This window comes from Numida meleagris, chromosome 25 (assembly GCF_002078875.1).
Source record: "Numida meleagris isolate 19003 breed g44 Domestic line chromosome 25, NumMel1.0, whole genome shotgun sequence".
Lineage (NCBI taxonomy): Eukaryota > Metazoa > Chordata > Aves > Galliformes > Numididae > Numida > Numida meleagris.
In genome coordinates, this window is record NC_034433.1 from 2141140 (window position 1) to 2163509 (window position 22370).

Genomic DNA, 22370 nt, shown 5'->3' on the forward strand with positions numbered 1-22370 from the left:
TGCTGGCAGAGCAAGGCTCAGCCCCTGGCCCTCTGCTGCTGCTTCTTACGGGTCCCTATGAGCATGTGAACTCCTCAGGGAGCTGTGCAAACGAAGCTTGCCTCTAAAATCCTAGGGCTGAGCTCCCCCTGGAGCAGGGCAGAGCTCCAGGAGGGGGGTGATGGGGTGGGGGTAGCACTTTTTGCTCTGTGCCTGCCCTCCCACACAGGTGGATGTGGTTACAGGGAGCGGGATCTTTTAATACAGTTCGTATTAGTCTTGTTCGCTTTACTCTTATAAAACAGTGGGGGGAGGGAGGGGGGGAAAAAAAAGACACTTTAAAGAGCAACTATGTGAAACCTCGCCTCTCAGGAAAGAACTTTCTACTCAGTGGAAAAAAGTGCAGAGAAAGCAGTGCAAAGTTTGGGAAAACCTGCTGAGCTGTGATGCTCCACATGCAAGAAGACAAACCGAATGGAAACAAGACAAAGGAGCTGCAAACAACAAGGAAAAGGCAGCAGAGAAGTGTCTGGAAATGGCTACACGGGGAAAGCTGTGCAAGAAGTTTCTGGAATGGCATGTACAGAGATTTCAGTTTTATTCGTACATTTATTTACACAAGTTATATCTATTAATCGCAAGAGACTGACCTGGACTCTCCTTGTTTTAAATAAGGTTATAACCACCACGCACAGTAAAACTGTTAATGCTATTAGTGTCATGGGTGGCATGAACGTGCACCCAGGCAATGTGATGCCCAGCAATTCTGGTTGGGAAAAGCATTCGTTCTTCTGCACACGCAGTTTTGGCTGCTGCCCCTGTAGAAGATGTGTCTGTATAGAGCTGTGTTGTTAATGCCATCACAGAGCAGGAAAATGCTTAGATGTGCAGGCAAGTTAAAAAAAAAAAAAAGGTTTTTTTTTAAATATAAAAAAGCATTAAGTCTGTTTATTGCACAAAGAAGGAGAGATTTAAACTAAACTACTACTGCAGGATTACGTATCCCTTCCCATTGCTCAGGCTGTTTAACAGGCAGATTATCACCTGTAATTTTGTTGTGTACTAGCCAATAAACTCCAGCAACAAGGTGCAGTAATTCCACGTGCCTGCAGTTCTGGATGCAGTATGCCAGCTTCCCTGGGAAACAAAGCCATCGGGTGCCCATCCCATGCAGCTGGGGAGAACAGGAAACCTAGGGAGAACTTGCCAACTCTGTTTCCTCATGTAGTAAACAAGGTGCAGTTTCTATCTCAGCCTCCACCCCATAGGCTTGTTGCCCAGAAATGCAAAAGACAAGGGGCAAGAACATTCGAGAGCAACCCTCTTCATAAGAGCACCAGCAGAGCCAAATTAGAGATCCCAGAGTGAAGCAATCAGATGAATGGACACAACACACAAGCTACTGAGGAAGAAGAATGCATGACCTGTTTTCCCTTGACTGTGTTCTCACCAAGCACGTGAAATTAAAAAAAAAAAAGCTGAAGAAACCTTATTTTAAAAAAAAAAAAAAAAGTCTGTCATAGTTAGTACAATTTAAAACTGTCTTTGCGTTCACAACCAATTCAAACCCCAAATTTAATTAAAATGAATTGGCATTTTCCCCAAGGACAGTCATTAGATGTAATGACTTTATGTTTTTGTATTATGTAATCTGAGCAGTCTTCCATTTTACCAGAAGACTGAGAAAAACAAAAAGGTCCGGTTTCTTCAGACATTCAGATAACTATTACGAACCAAAAGTACCAGAAATGAGCTTGTTTACAGAAGTTAAGAGGTGAAGGGAACATAAGAGATAAATAGCTTATAACTTGGGGTCTTTAAACTGCAGTGGAACAGTAGATAATCCCCCTTAGGTAAAACATGGAAGCTTTGCTCCTGTCAATGTAAACATTTTGAGCGTTGCACGAAGCTAATACAGATACAGATCCTCTTAGCTTCTGAACACCTTCTAGCCTAAAGCCTCTACTTTCTCTTTCCTCTGGTCCCACTGTAATTGGTGCCAATCTCTATGTGATTGGGATAGAGTTATGCGTGGACTGAAGGCCACTGAGGACCATCAGTTAATGGGAAGAGAGCTGTTACTTTACTCAGTAAAGACTGCCACGATCAATTCCTAGCAACACAGATGCTACCCAAACACACAAGATGCTTTTCTTTGATTGGTGTTTGTGTGGGATTGGCAAAAATCCCTTTCAGTTCGGGGGAGTGGATTTCTTTTTTTTCCATCGTACTTGCACAACTCCATAATAAAAGCTGCAGCAGGGTAACTAGCATCAATGGAGTGTACTGGGGAGATGTCTCTGGCTGCTGCTCAAGATGGAACATCCCCAAGGTCTCACCTCTACGAGCAATCTTCTGGTTGCTATTACCTGTCCCACTCATGTTAGCCACAAAGAGCTGCATCTGAAGAAGCCATCTGCAGAGTTAGGGGTTCCGAATTCTCCCACAATTAAAAATCCTTCTGTGCTTCCTTTTCAAGTAGAGTCATCCAACCCTTTATTTGGGTGCTCAGAGCTCGACTTGCAGAGCCTGTCCATGATCCCCTGCAGCATAGGTTGGACAATCCCCAAGAGAGGGCGCTGGGAGGAATCTCCATCCCAGCAGGCTTCCATCAGCTGCCAGCATTCCTCGTCAAACACGGGAAGGCGCTCTGGGCGAACTCCTGGGAAACAGAGAGGGACCCAGTCACCATCACACAGGACAGCAGCTCGTGCCTGATGTCCATTGCTTTGGTGCAGGTTGAAGTGACCAAAGTGGACTGCTTGGAAATCTAACGCTACTGATAAAGGCTTACGTTGCAGCAACGCCCCCGAGTCAGCTTTGGGAGCATTGCTGAAGTCAGTCAGGAGTCCACACCTTTCCAGAGGATAGCCAACGTGTTCAGTTTCACTGGAGCCTCCTCTCCATGATTTGGGAGCAAAATGAGTACTCTCCCCAATAAAAAAAAAGTCCTCCTCCCCCCCAGTACACTCACGATGGTATTTTGGGGAGCAAGTTCTTGAAATGAAGCAATGAGCACAGCCTTTTGACCAAATACAAAACTCACTCAACTGAATTAATCTTTTTCACATGAGAAGGGGAGAGATTATATGGACAGCAACTCAGGACACAAAGTAGCACAACATTCTGACACTGTGATGCAGCATTAAGGATGAAGCTACCACAACATACAGTACTGTGCTACACCTACAGAGGCATTAAGTGAGACTAAGTTTAGATTTTGGGGAACAACTGCCCATCTTTCATTTAACATCCAACCCTAGGACAGCTCTCCCAGCATGCTGCATATTAAACATGTGAATGTACAGATCAAGGACTCCAGAAATTGCAGGAGATTAAGCATTCTTTAGGGGATCATGCTGTGGTTGGCTAATTCGGGGATCCAGCTTACCTCATAAACATTGTACAGGGTTTACATGGTTCGTTAGCACAACCACCTTCCTTCCACAGTGTCACAGGAGCTAACTGAAAGCCTGTTCATTTTATCCATGCTAATTTCTGTTAGATTTTCAGTAGAATATGTCCAAATTTAATTAGACAACTGTCCATCTTTGAACACTCAATGACAACATCACTGGCATTCTTACCTTTCAGTTACAAGAGGATAAAAGATTATTTCCTCATCTCCTCTCCAATTTTACACAAGCACTAAGCATCACCCAGTAGAGTTCAACATAAGCCATCCATACCTTTTCTGACATTGTTCCAAAGGTGATCTTTGCTTGCACATCTCTCAAAAGCCTCTGGCAACTTCACGTGTCCCGAACAAATGTACCAAAACAGAATGCCAAACGCATAAACATCCACTGAGTTATCATATTTTCCTGTCACAAAAATATATTTCATCAGCAGGGCAAGCAAGTATTTCATTGTTAGTGGTGAGAGCCACCTGAGTAATATTTTCTAAATTAAATGAAACTTAACTTTGCAATTGCATGAGTTTTAGCCACTTTAGCAAAGCTTCTGAATCAGACAATTCTCCCCTTTTTCATGTAAGCAAAGGTTTGAGACACGCAAAAAACAATATGTGTTATGCACTGTAAGTGTGCAGTCTTCTGATTTTTTTTAATCTATTATTTTTCCCTTCATGAGGAAGTTGATATATTAGTTCAGCGTCATGGCCTTCGAAATTCAAGCCAGAGTCAGACAGTAGTGGATTCAGTCAGCAAGCATACCTGTAAAAAGTTCGGGAGCCATATGAATGGGTGTGCCTACAATACTGCCAGACATCATGGCTTCTGGTTTGCAGAACCCCAGGTCAGTGATTTTGGCTCGATTCTTTTTGTCAAGCTGTAGAGGAATTGACACACAGGCAGCTGACAATCACAATCCTCGGTTTTATTACTGCTTTCTAAATATGATGGTTTTAAGTGGTGTTTGAAGGATTGAAGTAAGCTTCCCTGGTTGCTCGGCTGCTCAGGAACATTACCTAGGTAAGCTCAGCAATGAAACATGCCTTCACTTGTCTTCTACAGGGCGTGGTTGGGGTTTAATAAGGCTAAGAAATGGAAGTCCTACTGCTAGCTCCTGCTCCATACCTTCAGGAGATGAGACTCCACCGCTCCCTTTCCCCTGTACTGACTGAAATTGAAGTAGGGAAACCCTGCTGCAAGGCCAGTTGTTGCTAATGATATCACAAGTTAGAAGATTCTGTATAAAGTAAGCTATGATATTTATAGCATGCTTCCCCTCCCACTTAAAAGGAGTCAAAAAAGACTTGGGAATTAGTCAGACAAAAGTTTTCCTTACCAAGACATTCTTAAGTTTGATATCCCGGTGCACAAGTCCCTGACTGTGAAGATAACGGATTCCTTCAACCACATCCAAGGCAATCTGTAACCGCGTTTCTAATTCTAGCCCAGCCTGCAGAACAAACACGCACAGACTTAATTCCTACAAGAGGAAGTTATGCTTACTCTTATTTACCAAGAAAATACCGAAATCCACTTCCTTCAACTCTTGCAAGATCATCCTCTTGAAAAAAAAATAAAAAAATTCACCAAGCAGCAGAAACAACAGGAGCTGCTCTTAGTACTCTCCCAGTGCAATACTTTTAATAGGCTGAGCACCAGTAGTCTTGTTCACCACCAGTAAGCACGCTGCTGTAGCCACATCACGCTTTTATGAACGTATACATAAAAAGACACACATACACAGATCGCTGTTACCTTTAGTCCTGTATAGAGGTCTCTGTGCAACCGTTCCATTATCAGTAGGACAGCAATGCTGGAACCTCCTCCATAGCCATAATCTATCACAGAGCCATGGAGATGCACGAGCCGCTCGTGTGTCTGTAGAGACCTAGAGGAAGTTGGGCACAGAAAGGTGGTCACTCCTACACCCTTCCCTCCACCCCAGGCCAAGCCTCACCTTCTAACGGGAAAGCGACCAACAGCTGCAACTGCAGTACTACAGAAGTAAGATACAGTTATGCACATGCAATTCATGTGCCACGTGGATAATGTTCACGGTACCCCACAGTTCTGAGGACTGTAACAGTATACTGCCATGCGATCTAATTAAATTTAAGAAAGCCTATTAACACTTACAGTACCAAAGAAATACTGTAGTATCTCTGCCGTCTCTACTGCAGCACCTGCCTGCAGCTAAGAACTGAAGAGCAGGTCAGTTACTTCAGAGAGGACAAAGACTGGCAAAGGAGGACTGATTCAACACCAGAAATCGGGAGAAAGAACTGCTTGCTATCATACCTCATTAATTCTAATTAACTCTGAAAATCAGCAAGCACTTGAACAGTGCAGATATCAGGGAATCAGATTAAGACAGGAAAGAGCTTGCCTGCCCACCATTCTGTGCCTGTCACATTCTTGCATAGACACTGAAAAGCTGCCTTGCATCTGCTAGACACTGCAGCTTAGCATTTCATGAGGTCAGTGCACTGAGTGCAAAGTGGAAGAATAGCAAACAGGATTCTACCTATGCAAACAGCAGTTGTTTGCAGCAGTGGATTTGAGGACATCCACATGGAATGAGAAAAGCACCTGTGAAACATACCTCATATAGTGAAACTCAAGTGCAAGGTCATTCCAGTGCTTCTCATCTGGAGGAACAACGGATTTCAGTGCACAGGGGAAATGCCCTCCCCAGCTGTCACACAGATAGACCACGCCATACTGTCCTCGGCCCAGCTCACGGCCCAACTTTGGTTTGCCTGTAAGGCATAATGTCCTTTTAATTAGAAATCAAAGCATGTTTACTCCTTCCTACTACATGCAAGGTATGCTCTCAGGCTGGCAGTCCAGAGCTTTTCACAGGCTAGGAGCTGCACAGTTCAAGGTACTCGGTACGTGTCAGATGGAGGCTCACTTGAAGTAGTTCAGTGCAAAGCAAAACATGCCTCCCACCCCTTTACACCCACTGACTGCTTCTGAAGTAGGAAGGCACAGAACAGAACACAGAACATCAAGCACACTGCTCACCATGCAACAGCACATCCTGGAGGGACCTGCTCTCCAGCGAGAGTCGTGCTAGCCGAGGGGCATGATCTTTCCGCACCTTCAGCCACAGGTCTTCTGTTTTCTCCAGCCTGCCAGAATGGCCATCTTCTAACTGTAAGAGATAGCACACCTACACTGTCATCCTGCACGGTCTAAAGCCCCAGTGCAATGGGGTCGAGGATCCTCCTTAAAGCATCTATAAAAATAGGATCTTGCGTTAGGACACTCGCATCAGCTCTACCACCTTCACCTAGAGAACAGCAGCGTTAACTGCATAAACTACTCTTTCAGCAATTAAAAATCTTCTTGTTTTGTGCAATGCCATCCTTGGAAAGCTCTCCTTCACAGCTCCTCACACTCACCTGCCGCAGAGAAGCTGCAAATGCCTCATGGGAGCTGTTTAGCCTGGTCCGGAACTGGCTGCAAATGCTCTTGGCTAACTTGGATGCACTGAGGCTCTCAATAGCATCCTGAGCAACTTTCCTCTTCCAGTCACTGGTGATGGCAGGTGGGCTGACCCATGTAATCCGCTGGATTATCTAGTAAAAAAAAAAAAAAGGAAACAAAAATAAGCAAAATGAATCTGAAGATTTGTTACCACTCAGTCCATGTTACAACTGTATGGGGAAAACTCACATTCCTCTCAGTCATCCATACAAGGAACTCAAGAGAGAGAAGACAGTAAAGGTCTAACAGCTATTAGAGCAGGGAATTGTGGAAGATGCATGCTTTAAGACAAATCTAAAACAAAGACCCAAGGCAGCCTAGCCTGCTTAGAGGGAGAACAGTGTATTGAATCGAGACATTACAAAACAGATGAGAAACACAAGCAAAAGCAATGATCCAAAATATCAACAGCACAAGTTTCAGAATACTCTTCATTCCTTTGCTGTTTCAGAACAGAAGGAAAAAAAAATATTAAAGAGGCATTTGCTTTAAACTAAATATTAGCATTCCCAGGAATAAACTATACACACAGTGCAGAGAGAAAGCAATAGCTTTCCAAGGCACATGCCCAAAGTCTAAATATAGAGGGCAGCCAGAAGCATTCAAGTATTTTGCTGCAAAAAAACATTTCACTACACAGTAACGCCTACTAAGAGTAATAGAGATGCCCATACTTGTTTGATCTGTTCCCACAGCATCCTGGTTACTGTTGAGCCAGAGTGGAATGTGACTTCAACATGATAGGCTGCATTCAGGATCTGGAAAGCAAGGGAAAGATGAACTTTGCAAGCCACGCTCACAATAAAATGAGAAAATAAAGGATGGAATTCACTTGGTTCAAATCACTATTTTGTATTAAGATCTTAAGTGTTTCTGGGCTGCAATGTGATTACTTTATACAGATTTAAGAAGGGTAAGTGCTAGGCCTGCCAGTGACAATTTAAGAATCAAACTGTTCCCAAGCTTTAGCATCTCCCTTAATAACACCAGACCCCAGCATGCACCACAAAGATGCGTTCCTCTAATCTCTCCATTTCCTCTCACCCATGCTGTGTCAGAGTAAAAGAAATTAGAATATCCTGGTGTTCTAGTTAGCCATCTAAGCCACCTTACCTGCTTGAGATAATTGCTTGTGATGTGTACAGAAACATCCTTTGACTTCTCCAAACTCCTGGCGGGGTGTACTGAAACCTCCCAGGACTCCTCCAGGCTCTTCAGGCATCTCTCCAGAGTCCCTACGAAGCTCTCTCGCAGATAGTCCACTGAACTAATTAACTTGTTGGCAACTGCTTGGTTTAACCGAGAAATAATCAGTTCCTGAATTTGTTTAATACAACACTTTATGTCCTTGGAGCTAACAGGTTCCCCATTCTCAGGAATTATGATATCTGCATGGAAGAAAAGAAAGAGGCATCTTTTGTACTCAACACGTCACCGTTGCAACAAGGGCTACAGAGAGCTGCTGCAAATGTTTTGCAAGAGAGCTACAGCACAACAGCACTCCAGACAGCTTCTGCTCCTAAGGTACTTCCACTGTTCTGCTCCTACAGAAGTACAGCATTTGCTTCAGACCCAGATAAAGCAACCTGAAGCCAGCAGCATATCAAGTTATACAAAGAAACAACGGAGAAATACAAGTCAGGAAACTCTTCCAAGCCACTCTGCAAGCAATAAGCACTGCTGGATATTAGATGTTAAACACATAATAGTGGTTACATGATGTTTCCCCCCCCCCCCTCTAACCTTGAAAAGATTGATCAGCACTTGGTATTTTTAAACAAATACAGAGCAATCACCATCCAGGCACCGTAACCAGGCTGAACAGCATTATGTTACGAGCAGGAGCAGAAGATTTGTCTCTGGATTTTGGCCAACAGTCTAGACTAAAAACCAATCAGTGATCAGCAGATGGCATTAGCTGCTCAAAGTAACACTGTTCTCCTTCTAAGATATCACTGCAAATACTGAAAGCCAACAAGATGCTACACCTCTAAGCGATGGCCACTGTTGTTCATTTGTGTGTGTAAACAAGCATGTTGAATTCTGTATAGGTGGGTATCTCTTCTAAGGGGACAAACAATACCAGAAATGATTATTGCCCCTCCATGGAGTAATAGCAGCATTAAACAGATAAAATTAAGACCCTGGACATTTAGCATATGCTTTTTGTTCCTCCCAGAATGCAAATCACCTCATGCTGCAGTCAGAACATGCTCTTTGAGGAGGACATTTTCACATGAGCACTGCAAAGCAAACATTTTGAGAAACAGGGAAGATCTTATCCATTTCCCACCTCCAGAAGCACACATATCCAGATCCTAACCTGCAGGATTAACAATTCTTCATTTCTCTTCTTCCTCCTGGGATATGACATTCCAGTTTGAAATTCAGAGAAAATAAGTCAAAACAAAGTTATCTAGAGTTTTGGCCTCTCACACCTCATCAGATCGCTCAAATAAATTCTAAGTCAGTAGCCTAGAGTTATTTTTGACTTTGAGTAAAAATCTCTTTCCCTATCAGCTCAGTGAACTGCTTTTCCTTTGAAGAGAAATGATTTTTTATGTTAAGCCCATGCTCGGTAAGCAGAAGAGGAAAAAAAGCTGCAGAGCATCAATCTACAAATTGTCCCTTTGAAGTTTATGACAAGCCCTGTATTCCTGCAGACAAGATCTGGATAGCACCTCACCCCTCACACAGCTTACATATGTCTGTGTTCCCCCAGCTTCTGCTTTCCTGGACACTCTGGTGCCAGAAGATGCAGTGAGAACTGCCACATTTCCCAAAACCACACACCAAAGGCCAAGTACAGCCTCAGGAGAACAACACATTGAAGTTTTTTTTTGAAGGAAAACCTTCCCTATTTGAAAGGGTTTCACTTCAGGAGGCTTTATACTCCAAAGTCTAATGCAGATCTCTTTGAGAAATCAAGCAAAACCAACAAAAATCAAGACTTCAATGTTATAATTCAACTTTTTATCTTAGGATAGATCTATTCCCAAGTCCCAACACACTTTCTGAAGTGGAGACATTTTCTTCTTCTGCAGAACAGGGAATTAAAGCAAAAAAGATATCCTACCCAGCAAGCTAGAATGGAAAAGTGTTTGATTTATAAGAAATGCAAGACTTAATATTTTCAAGCCTCAAATTTAAGAGCAGTGCTTTCCGCTCAGGAGAGACTACAGAAATCAATCCTTTGTGTACTAGGTCTGAATTGGCTTGCAAAGCCTAGACTCTTATCAATTAACCCACAGCAGATAGCAACAGTTACTCCATCCCCTTTGATTAACATCCCCAACCACTTCGTCCCCATCGCCCTCCTGCCAGTAGTTACCTTTGAATTCCATATTAGCAGCATCTTCCAAGAGCTCCTCTTTCATATTGCTAAGAGTCTCTATGATCATGTCCTTCATCTCCTCCTGTTTGCGGTTGGCAATGTTCATCAGAGACTCATAGAGCTCGTTCTCCTTCCTGCGGGTGTACTCCAGCCTCTTGGGGGTGATCTGCAGGTCCCGCTGCATGTCGAAGGCCTGGTTGATGAAGATGTTGAGGCAGCGGCAGTGAACCTCGTTTAAACTGGTGGCTGCTTCCACGAGATGCTTCTGCAGCACCTGCCTGGAAAAAGTGCTTAGGAGACGGAGCTTCTCCAGCTGCTCCACCAGCATGCTCTGGGCATCGGCGTCGGGGCTGGGAGCCCCGCAGCTGCAGTGGTTGGTACTCAGGTACTCCAAGTCCATCAGCTGGCAGTAAAGAGAGGACTTTTCGTTATCAGTTTTTTTGGGAGAGATCAGCTCAACTCCCGACTCCGGCACCTTGAAGAAGAAAATGGGCAAAGAGAATTTCTCTTTGATTTCACGCAGTTCGTTCTCATCTGATGATGAAAGTTCGGCCTCGCTGATGGCAAAGATGACAACAAGCAAGACCTGGTTCATGTACTCTCCCAAGGTGGCTTCAGCAGACTGGAATCCACGACACGGCGCTACCACGACATCCACCTCCTAACAAGGAAGAAGGTGGAAAAAGAGAGTTGCATACAGATCATTTTTAGCAGTAACGAGGCAAGAATGCGCTGTAATTCATCCATAAAGTGCAAAACAGAAACACGTGCACCCTTTAGAAGAGTTACACAGCACCAAGCCCACCTGTAATGCCAATGACTGCACAGCAGCAGGGACGCAGCCAGGAATCAATCAACGCCCACTGACTCCAAAACTCTTATTTTGCACCAAGTGCCTGAGTTTTAGCCTGATCCAGAACAAAACTTACAACAAGTTTCCCAGGGAACCACTATCACAGAATAGCAGTTATCCTCTAGTGTTGTGCCTTTTCCATTTTGCAGCAGCCTCCCCCAGTAAATACACCCCCAGCCTCCCACTGATGTTTAGGTGATCTGCAGCTCTTTCAGGAGATATTCATGCTGTCAATTCTCGGTGTAGCTTCCAATAGCAGGAAGCACTACACTACCCACTGCTGCCAAGACTAGGGCAGCACAACAACCTATTGCAAAGAGTTTGCAGCCAGAGGATGGGGAGGAGGAACAGATGGTTGCAATAAGTTTACTTACAGCATCCTTCAAATCTATCCAATACCTAAGAGATTTTATTTATTTCCTTACTGCCTAGAGTTCTACTGCTTTGGTCACGTGCTCCTGCTGACACTCACTAATTTCACTAAAAAAAAAGGCTGTTTTTAAAGCCCGCTTCCTTCCCTCACAAAGGGAGAACATGTTCACCTGCGAGCATCCGAGAACAGCGTTAGAATTTTGTGCGTGTGACTTGACTTCTAAAGGAAAGAAACGTCGAAGGCTTTGAATGGAAGACAAATTGAAGTGCCACCTTCCCTCCCAGCTCACAACAACGGGCTCTAATTAAGAATTCTTCCAGCGTTTTTCCCTCCACCAGAGTTAATAAGATGAACGACCTGACCGCATCTACCCCTTACTCCCAGTGATAACAGGAAGTCATTATGGTGATGGGACTCTGGGCTGCTCACATCTGCCTAGCACAGGGCTGGAGCAGAGCGGGATGCGACGCGGTGGTGATGCTCACCAGGACATGACTCAGCCAGCCACAAACAAAGGAGGAAGCCAGCGCTGTCTCTAGGAGACAGGGAGAAAACCAACACAGTGCAGAGCACAGCCTGAGCAACTGGGCCTTCTGTTCCCGTAGAGGCATCACGGGCTTTTCCAAGGAACGTTAGCAACATTTTTTTTATTATTACTAAATTAATGCCCTACAGAAGCTTAGACAGTGCCCATGCAGCCTTGTATCACTGGGGACCAAGTCTCCCACATGGGACAACCTGTGACTCGCACTGGATTCCTGAAATTCCTCAGCAGGTTCTCACGAGGTCGCATTCCTGAAGCTGAACGCTTCTGACTGACGGAGCTGTAGGCATGAGATTGCTGTCAAGTAACTTCATTCACATTTCTCTTATCCAAAAGGCCCTTTTTAAAACGTCAGCCTCCTACTCAGCACTCCGAGTACACAGAGTTGCAGCCATTCCACTTCACGTGCAGCACAATTCAGCAGGTGCAGGTGTCAATAGCAAGGCAGCAGCTTCAGAAAAACACTGGGTAGACCCCCTGTGTGTACATGTACAGACTCAGACCTGCAGTGCCAGGGTGAACACGGCCCCCACATCCCAGGAATAGAAATAAAACCCAGAATGAAGGAGGCCTTGGCCTACAACGGGACAGGTTGAGTCTCACAGAACGCACTGAAGGACCGCTGAAGCGTGCCACCCTACTAAGCTGAAGTCACCAGATCATTCCTCATTTCCAAACCTCTTAAGAAGAATTTATTTGCTATATCCCAGGAGGATCTTGTCCTGCTTTGCTCAGCTGCGGGAGGTTTAATCACGGCTTGTTTGATTAACCGAGGTGCTGAGAAGCTAGCCCCATTTAGCCAGATTTTCACCCCAGCTCCTACACCAGGCAGATGATGTGTTCATGCTGAGCCCTTCTGAATGCTGCGCCTTCCAAAAGGAGTCAGGGAATCATTGCAGTCCAACAGCTACCACATTTATTACGTGAGAGGTAATTTCAGCCTCTTTATTGACCTGAGGTACTTCCAGACCGTTAAGATTCTATTTAGGATTTGGCTTTTTTGTTGGCGTTGTGTTGGTTTTTTGTTTTGTTTTTTTAAACCTTTGCTGGAAGAGCCAACCCAAGAAAACCTGCAAGACAGACACGTGCAACAAGTCTGAGCAGGAATGTTCTTTTTTTGGCCACGGTATCTTCTCCCTATAAGAGATACACGGCTAAGCCAGCAAACCTAGAAACAGAGAACAGATCTCACACAGAGGGAAGGATAACTTCACGCTGCTGGTGTATTCAGGATCTTCTGCCCTCAGTTATTCCAGACAGAGGAAGGTGACTTCAGGAACTTCATGCTGGCACATGGCAGGAGCACCTCAGCACACCCCAAAGTAATCCCAGGCTGCGTGGAAGGAACACAGCCAACACAGAAGCTTTTCGTGTTTCTGTATTAATGCCACAGCCCAACACATTAAAAATGCTCTCAAGGAGGAGATCAGGGCACATTCTTCCAAATTTTAAGCAGGATGTGCTCAAAAATTACAGCCCCATAGCTATGTAACCACATTCTTTCCTACTTTAACAACTACCCATTAGTATGGCCTGAATCATTGCTACAGTACCTTCAGAAAAGCAACAAAAAAACTCAAATTCGGTTCTTCTGCCGCAGTTCACAAAACCATCCTGCACTTTTTAATTCATTTTCCAGCTTTGTTGGAACGGCTGAAATTTCCTCTCTCTCTTCAAGCCCTGGCTAAAGCCTCCCAGCCCGAGACTGAAAGCACAAAGCAAAATGAAGGCATGAAAAGGAAGCTTTCAGCTTGGCTACCCTCCTCTCATTCGGCCGTACCATCCAGATGAAAACCAATACTTCAGAGAAGTCTGTTTGGGCTTTTAGGCACAACTGATAAGATTTAGAGAAAGAGCCAACTGTTTGCTTCCACTGTAAATCTAATAATCTGTCTGGCTTGATGGATTAGTCTCCATGACCTAGATGCATTCCCGACCACAGTGATCCCCAAGGAGCACAGCACCTTTCCCATGCTTTCCTTCCCTGCTCACTTACAAAAAAAAAAGCATGTTCACAAACCTATTAGCACAGCACAGCATTTGCACAGAAGACAACCCAAGGAAATGAAGTTTTCAGTTCCCTCCTCCTCACCCCCTTTTTTCCTGTGATTTATGAAGACATCCTTCAGTAACACAGAAGAGCTTCCAGGTATCGAGACGTTATAAAGCAGAATAAACTCAGGGTGCTACATTCACAGTGCAGTATTATATAGCAGCACGCATTCATACTCAATGTATCATAAAGGACAAAATATACATTTGGGCACTCAACTCACAAATAACTTAACCTTTCTTTACCAGAGCAATGGTTAATGAGATCTGATTTAGCAAGCATCTGCACCATGATTCAGCACTAAGTGGATGCACAACACGGCAGCATGGAATCTAGGTGGCCAAGCCAGCCTGTGCAATTAAGTCTCGTCATAAGAGATGCTGGGGAATTCTAGGTAACAGGTGGGGGTAAAATTCAGATTGATTTCCGTCCTCTTTGCCCAAAAAGGTGGCCAGACACCAAATTCCAGTTTCTGTGCAAAGCTAAATCCTTAAGATCTGTACTGAATATCAGTTATTGTCAAGCATGCCAATGTGATTAGGCTACTAGTCTTATTTCACAGCTAATAAAAAGCAGAAGCTCTTTCAGAATAGTTCTGCAGACACAGTTTTGGATAATATCCAAAAAGCCTCATCCATTACTATTCCAGACATCAGATCCACCGTTTACAGAAGCAGTGTCCTTGACTAGCTGTTCTTGTGTCGGTTGTTGGCTTTGTTTTTTAAACTCCGTTGTCTTAGTGCATGCAAGGCAGACCTGGAAAATACACATTAGCTAGAGGGCTGAAAAAGGCAAGTCTCTCTCTGGGATATTAGACCCCAGTAAGTTATCAGGGAGCTATCATCCCTGGCCCATTTTGCTGCTGAAACACCTACCTCCTCCTATCAGCCTTAAAAAATATTTTTGTTCTTTTTTTCAGCCCCTCAAACTTATGTAAGGAGTCTTTTGACTCAGTCTTGAGGCTTGCTCTGATTCACCCTCGCTCTCCTTCTGTTGGAAGAGGGTTTTATTTCACCAACCCTTTTCAAATAAATCTGAGTAGCTGTTTTCATCTGAGTGTCCTAAATATAACCAAAGCTAGACAGAGGGATCTTTGTCACTCATATGAGAAACATAAGTGTAGAGAGGGTTGTAAACTGCAGCGTGGCTAAAGTGACACATATAAAAACATACACAACTAAAATAAATGTAAAGCTAAATACTCCATACGCAACAGCAAGGCAGGATTCTACATGCAGAACCAGAACAGGCATTTACTTTGCAGCACCTGATCTGGTGCTCTTCAGGAAGGTGGTGATGCCTCAAGTACAATCTACAAATATCACTTCTGTTCTTTCAGTGGGTATGGGAAGCCACAAACACCCCACAACACAGCACTGCCTTGGCTGGCGTAATTAGGGTAGGCTTCACTTTAGCTGCAGACTGGGTTTGTAAAACGTCTCAACAACAACGTTTATACTCTTACCTGCATGAACACAGATCAGATTCTTTGCACTTAAGCAATTTACATTTGAGAATACATAATCTACTACGGATGTTTGATTGCCAAAACACAATGCTCCACATATACTACACTGCAGTAAAAGCAGCTCGATATCAGATTGGCACTTCAAAGCAAGCTCATGGAAGCTATAAAAAGGTGAGACATTCAACTCTCATCTTTAAAGCTATTTGCTAAACAGCAAACAACAACAGACCCAGGCCAGGAGCATGTCTTATGGGTAAGTGAAAGGTAGGTGACAAGGAGAGGCTCAAGCAATGGCAGACGTAGCACTGCAAGCAGGCTCCCACCTCCTTGTTCCTAACACCTCCAACTCGAGGTGTGACACTGACATCACCAAATTGAACTGATGGTTTTATGACAGACTAAATTTGACTGCATCCTATGGACAATGGTGCACGGACACCTGGTTACCTTTAGCAGCGAGTACGGCAGCACGACCTCCAGCTCCGCTATGCGGTGAGCAGGATCTTCGCTGTCCCCACGGATTTCTAAGTCCTCCTCAGGGATGGTGTCCCAGTGCCCTCGGTGGGCTGCCATCATATGGACCAGTTCGTATTGCTCAGGAAGCGCTAGACTAACCCGTGTTTGTGTCCCATGCGTGAAACGGATCCGCCGCCGCTTGCAGTTCTCCTCGCTGCTGATTTTGGTGGTGGGGAGCAGCTTCTCGCCCAGCAGGATGTTGAGTAGCTGGCACTTGGCATTACAGTTCTGGCCAAGAATCAGGAGGCAAGGGTGCCAGCTTACAGTCTGCTGGAGGTGTTCTTCCTCATGGCGAGGGAAGGAAATGAAGTTCTGCCCTGAAATTGAGGACAGGCTGCGTTAGAACAGGTTGACTGAACAGCAAGTCTCATACCTCTCAGCCAGCTGAACACTAACATTCAGACATCGCTGCCCCGCAGCCGGCCAAGAAACCCACACAACACCAAGCATTTGCTTTTGTATCCCGGAGCTAACATCAGCAGTTTGGCACTTTCAAACTGCTACTGCTACTGCTCTCCCCAGCTATCACCCTAGAAGTGTTTACCCAGCTCTCTTGAACAGAGTAGTGGAAGATGAATGGTAGATCCTAAAAGTGAAGAGGAAACCGTTATCAAGGCTGAAACAACCAAAGGGCTAACTTCATCTGCAGTATAGAACACTGCAGTCTAAAACACATTAAGCAACAGATGCGTTCCTCTGACTGCACTAACAATGCACATCTTTCCTTTCATCCAAAGGGAGTCATCTATATAGCTGAACTAAAGCAGTCAGCTTGCCAGATATTCTTACCAATTTCACAAACAATGTTTTTGCTGCAAAAGGAAACTGCTGAATATCTCCTGCAGAGCAGCCAGAACTCCCTGGAATCACTCTCCTTCCCCATCTGCCATTGGAAGCATCCCTACAACAACAGCCCACTAACCAAGCTGTTTGAATTCTTAGCCCGTGATGGTGCAACTCCTTGCATTTGCCTTACTCCATTAATGCTGGAGAACACAGTCTCACTATTGAATTTAGCTTCTGAATTCTTTTAGAAGTACTAAATGCAGCTTTTCTCATGCTCAGTCATCTAAGCTGAAGCTTAAGCAGCTTTGCGTTACCTTACACATAGCAACAGAACAATTCTGGCTGTACCAAAAAAAAACAGATACAAACAAATTCCCCATCTGCTGCCCTTCGGTCTCACGAGTTCCAGCCAGCTGATGCTCCACCCAGCCAAAGAGCTGGCCTCACTCTTCCAGACCTGAAGGCAGATGGCACCCAAAAAACAAAACAGCAAATTTAGACAGTCCTACACACAACAGGCAAATTTGAGAGCTACCAACAAGGATGACTGCCCTGAGATTAGACAATGTGACAAGAACAGGGTGAAGTTAGCCTCACACGACACAGCAGAGAAGCACCAGCGGGGATTTTGTAGGGCAAGGTCCTGTTTCACCAGGGCTATTAAAAGAACTGTAATGAGTCATGTTCCGGCACCCAACATTGTTTCAGCATCTCCAGACCCAAGAAAACAAAGACACTTTGATATACCAAGATACTTCCTCAATATGGCTAACCAAATGAAAGCCAACAGTTATTCCAGACCTCATTTTGATGGCTTCCCACTCCGTGAAAATAATCTAAATTTGGAGCCCCATAAGCCGAGAGCCTGGAGACCACGCAAACTCAGGTGGCCTTACAGTGAGTGCTCTGACATGACAAGGAAATCCTGTAAAAGGGTACAGAGGCATCACTTGTTGAAGTCTGACTCTTTAGCAGCTCTCATAAACAAGCCTTTCAATACACATAACCAGAGCAGAGTGACCACACATCAGTGACCGGAGGGCAGAGTCTAGCAGTCCATAAAAGAAAAGTCAGAGAAAACCCATATGTAGCACATCTATGCCTTCATCTACAAGATAAGAATTCCTTTGATCCAGTGACACGTCCTGTAATTTCAGCTGGGATGCAAGCTTGCTCTTCAGTTTTCATGAAAACACAATTCAGGAGTTGCATAAGCCATGAAACCTTCTTTACACTGGCTTTTAGAAAGAACAGGCAGATTTCACCCACTCCTTGCCCTGGGCAGCCTCTGCATTTACGTGCACTTAATACCAACGAGATGACTGAAATCCAGCGGTTCAGCTGAAATTACTGCAGCACAGAATGGATAAATGCCACATCTCTTCCTTCTCTTCACGCACACAACCACCCTGTGATAGTATTCATCAAGTAAGTTTACTGCATCAGAATCAGTAATGGATGTGTGATGTTTGACACTGTCACCCTCAGAGACTTCAAGGTCTCAAACTTGGAGCAAGTTACAGTCATGGAGCAATTGCCTGTGATTCTGTATTGCACAGAACATATTGCTAATTCTGCATATGAAAACAAGACATACAGTAAAGAGATTCATACTGTACCTAGTAGGTGGTGCCACTAATCTAGGGGAAAAAAATACAACCTCCCGTGGTGCTGACCTAACAAAAAGCAGATTTAGGACGTACTGAGGAGATGCAGCCATGTTCCCATCTCTATGTGAGCCCCTCCTGTCCTGTCCGTGACAGAAACCGTGTCATTCGGAGACATGTGATAAGCACTTCAAAAATAAGGCTGCAGGGGAGTCCCTAAGCGCGTGCCTCCCATTGAGCTCCCCGCGATGAAAGGCGGCCTGTCCACAAACAAGGAGGTCTCTCACCAGAACTCAGCTCAGAATTCAAACCAACCCTTGGGAAAACAAGCTAAGGTTGAATTTCCCATACCTGCAGAAGCCCTCAGCGTTGACCCATCCCCTCCTGTATTCCCAGTCTCATTTGTCTTTCTGTTGTGTTTCATCCACACTTCTTGCAGACGCTGAGATCTTCCAAATTCCTCAAGTTCCGTGGCAGCCCATGCGTTGCAGAATGCTTTGACCACAGTATGATTTATGATTAATACACTCCATTACATGAACCACCACACATCAATCAGCAGTGTTGTTAACTCCAGAACAAAGGCAGCTAATGACCAAACCAGCAGACAGTTCTTACAGTGTTAACATCTCCATAGTCTGCAGCAACGAGCTTCACCTTCTGCTCAACTCAAAGCACGTTGGCCAGTGCTCCCCTGACCTATTCAAGGATATTCTTCTCAAATAGCCTCCCTACCACCACTCCACACATTATGTAGTCTTAAAGCTCACCTTATGTTTACATATCTACCAGCACAATGCAAGCCCTCACCTTCTGAGGATCACAGCAGCATGGGGAGAAGTCACATTTTAACCAGTATATATACTCCCAGTCAATACAGCATCAGATAATGACTCTCCTAAAACCTTCAGTTAACACACTCACCCCCCACCAAAACACATTTATGCATGGAGCTTTTAGGCCACCAAGCCCAGGGCTTTTCCCTGACCCACACACAGTGAGAAGATACCACTGCTGCCAACCAGAACCCTGGGGATGCTGTGGTTATCTGTACAAAAGGTGCAGTTCAGCTTGCTTTCTGAAATAAAGCAAAATACACACAGGAAAAAAAAAAAAACAAAACCTCGGATCTTAGGTTAAAGAGGTGGTATTACTTCGAGCACAGAATGAAGGAAAAGACAAACTGTACAGAGCAGGGCTGCTGTTCCTTACTATGCACCACTACGATCCACCACTGACAAACACTGCTGTCATCCTCCTGCAGCAGGGGCAGGTGGGACAAGTCACTTCTCTCACTCCCCAGCCCTGGCTGCCCAGCTTACCTGCAGGCCAGAGCCCAGTGCCCAGCCTGGCAGACCCCTGGGGCTGCCTTCAGACAGCACTGCCCAGGCTGTGCTTTAGGTTGCTGATTTCTGTTGATTCAAAGGGCACTTACCTTCCTACACTCTTACACCGGCTTCACGGGTGTCTCAAAAGCAAACCCCCACACGTTTGTTTTGTTTCCAAGACATCTCAGTTTACACTCACTGTTTATTTTCCTCCTTCAGCTGCAGGCAGCAAGTGTCCTGTCCATTTCACTTCCCATTTCCTACCTATTTTACGCTCCAGCGTTTTGCACAGCACTGCAAAAGACTTTAGAACTGTTTAGTCAACATTACTTTCACTTCGAAACCACTTGCAGGGCAAATTCTAGGAAAAATGATTCTGGAATCTGAGTAAACAGTTCTACAAATCCTCGGACACTTAAAATAACCTTCCTGTGTTAGAAAGGGAAAAACATTTATTACCAGAGAAAGGAGGCATTACGTTTCAGAGTACTAAAAACATACAGATCAGCTAAAACTTTCAAGAAAGAAGGAACTCCATTCAGAGCTGACTACTCAGGCACAAAGGCAATAAGCACTATCAGTGCTCTAGGTTTCAAAGGGTTGTAAATGTTCTACAGTCTCTGCTGTCTGAAATCCTGAGCCCAGAGCCTACACCATCATTACTGTTTGCATGAGCAAGTTCCAAAGCAGCCTGTGTTTCTCACAGTCTGATACTTGAAGGCCAACTGGTAACACATGCAGCAGTAAAGTCAAATCAGGCCAAGGTTAGTGCTGGAAAACCAGAAGGCCTTCAGCACTCTGTGCTGAAACAGGCAGGACATCTGCTAAAATCTGTATCCCTCATCAGGAATATTCAACTAATAATGCACCCACATCTGCAAAGCTCTACAAGCAAACTTAACATGCAACTGATATTTGGCTGGCATCGTTTTACAAGAAGTAACCAAACAAGAACAATTCCAGTTGAACGCTACCATTCAAAGAGCACTGAGACCAACAGAAAGAGCAAAACGAGCTAGTTCCTACTTCCTTAAAGTCACTGAAAGATATACAAACAAACACACACAGGTGAGATTTTTAGCAGGCTACCATATGAACTTTTAAGATAGAATTGGGAACACTTTCTTTTTGGACACAAACCAACAGAAGAGCTCAACAACACTTTCAAATAAGAACGGTAAGCATAAGACAAGCATGGACAAGTAGCCAGCAGAGATGACTCATGAACTATTTGGAAATGCATAAAGAAGATCTTTATACATATTTAACATCACGCTGAACTCTTCTCACAAGACAGTCTTATGGAATATGAAGTTCTGCACAAGGCAGCAGGTCTCCAAGCAGCACAAATGTTTGTCAACACTAACAGACAACGATCAAGAAGATGAATGAAACGAGTGTTATTCAGGATACACACACCACAAGGCATGCGGGGCATTCTGCAAGCCACTGGCTCAGGTGCCTCACTTTGCTGGCCCCCACCCCACAGCTTCCAACCCCACACAGGCTCCAGTTCACCTTCCAGCCCTCACTCGCACCTGACCTGCATGCTGCAGCCCACAGGCCTTCTCAAAATATACAATTATAAAGGTTGGAGAAGGCCTCTAAGATCATCAAGCCCAACTCCGACCCATCCCCACAGAGCCATACCCATATCCCTCAGTGCCACACCTCCACAGTTCTGAACCCCTCCAGGGACAGGGACTCCCGCACTTCCCTGGGCAGCCCATGCCAATGCCTGGCCACTCTTTTAGTGAAGAAATTTCTGTCAATATCCAATAGAACCTCCCCTGGCACAACATAAGGCCACCACCTCTTGTCCGATCGCCACTACCTGTGGAAAGAGACCAAGCCCCACCACACTCCAGCCGCTTTTCAGGGAGCCGTAGAAACCAACGAGGTCTCCCAAATCACCCTCCTCATCACCCCAGTTTTCCATACGCACACTGACCCCGTAACCCCTCTAACCCTCCCACAACGCAGCCTGCAGCCCCCAGCAGCAAGCGACAAACTACCCCCTCCAACCCCACAGCCCACTTCACACAGGCCCCACGCTCCCACAACCCACTCCACAAGGGTCCCCCCCCCCACACACCAGGCCCCAACGCCAAGGCCTCCCCGCCCGCGCAGGCCCCGCCGCCGCCCGTCCCCTCTCACCGCCATCCCGAGTTCCGCCGCCCCCGGCCCCGCTCGGGGAGCCCTCTCCGATCGTCACCCCCGAGGCGAAGAGGTTCCCCTGGGAGTATTTGACGTCGCGGAAGAACTTCTTGGTCTCGCGCAGGTTGTGCTGCAGCCGAGCCAGGTGCCGGTTGTAGTGACCGAAGGAGCGGCACAGCTCTCGGATCAGCCCCCCGGACCCACCCCGCCACGAAGGGGCTCCTTCGCCCTCCATCTCCTCCGGGTCCGTTCCGCTATCCCCTCCCCACCGCGGGGGACGCTCCGGCCCCGCCAGGCTGCGGCCTGTCCGCCCCTCCCGGAGAGAACGACGCTCCCCGCGGCGGCGGCTGGGCCTCCTCTCCCACCCCCCCCCACCCTCCCGCCTCCCCTACCCCCACCGCCGCCGCTTTCCTCCTCCGGGGCAGCGCCTCAGAGAAACGGCGCTGCGCGCACCGCGGAACCTTTAT

At 45.6% G+C, this 22370-nt stretch overlaps 1 protein-coding gene across 3 annotated transcripts; it reads right to left on the bottom strand.

Annotated features, from left to right (window-relative positions):
* On the bottom strand, positions 561–22278 carry DSTYK (dual serine/threonine and tyrosine protein kinase). Of its 3 annotated transcripts, XM_021377306.1 has the most exons (14): positions 21904–22278; positions 18770–18913; positions 15957–16342; positions 10216–10879; positions 7998–8272; positions 7559–7642; positions 6800–6976; positions 6420–6549; positions 5995–6151; positions 5148–5280; positions 4729–4842; positions 4155–4269; positions 3669–3803; positions 561–2641 (listed from the first exon to the last, which is right to left on the bottom strand). In XM_021377306.1, the coding sequence occupies exons 1-14, from the start codon at positions 22136–22138 to the stop codon at positions 2454–2456; spliced, it is 2937 nt and encodes a 978-aa protein (XP_021232981.1). In that variant the 5' UTR covers positions 22139–22278; the 3' UTR covers positions 561–2453. The 3 variants fall into 3 exon arrangements, with proteins under 3 accessions (XP_021232981.1, XP_021232982.1, XP_021232983.1); XM_021377307.1 differs by lacking the exon at positions 18770–18913; XM_021377308.1 differs by lacking the exons at positions 561–2641; positions 3669–3803; positions 4155–4269 and adding an exon at positions 3857–4154.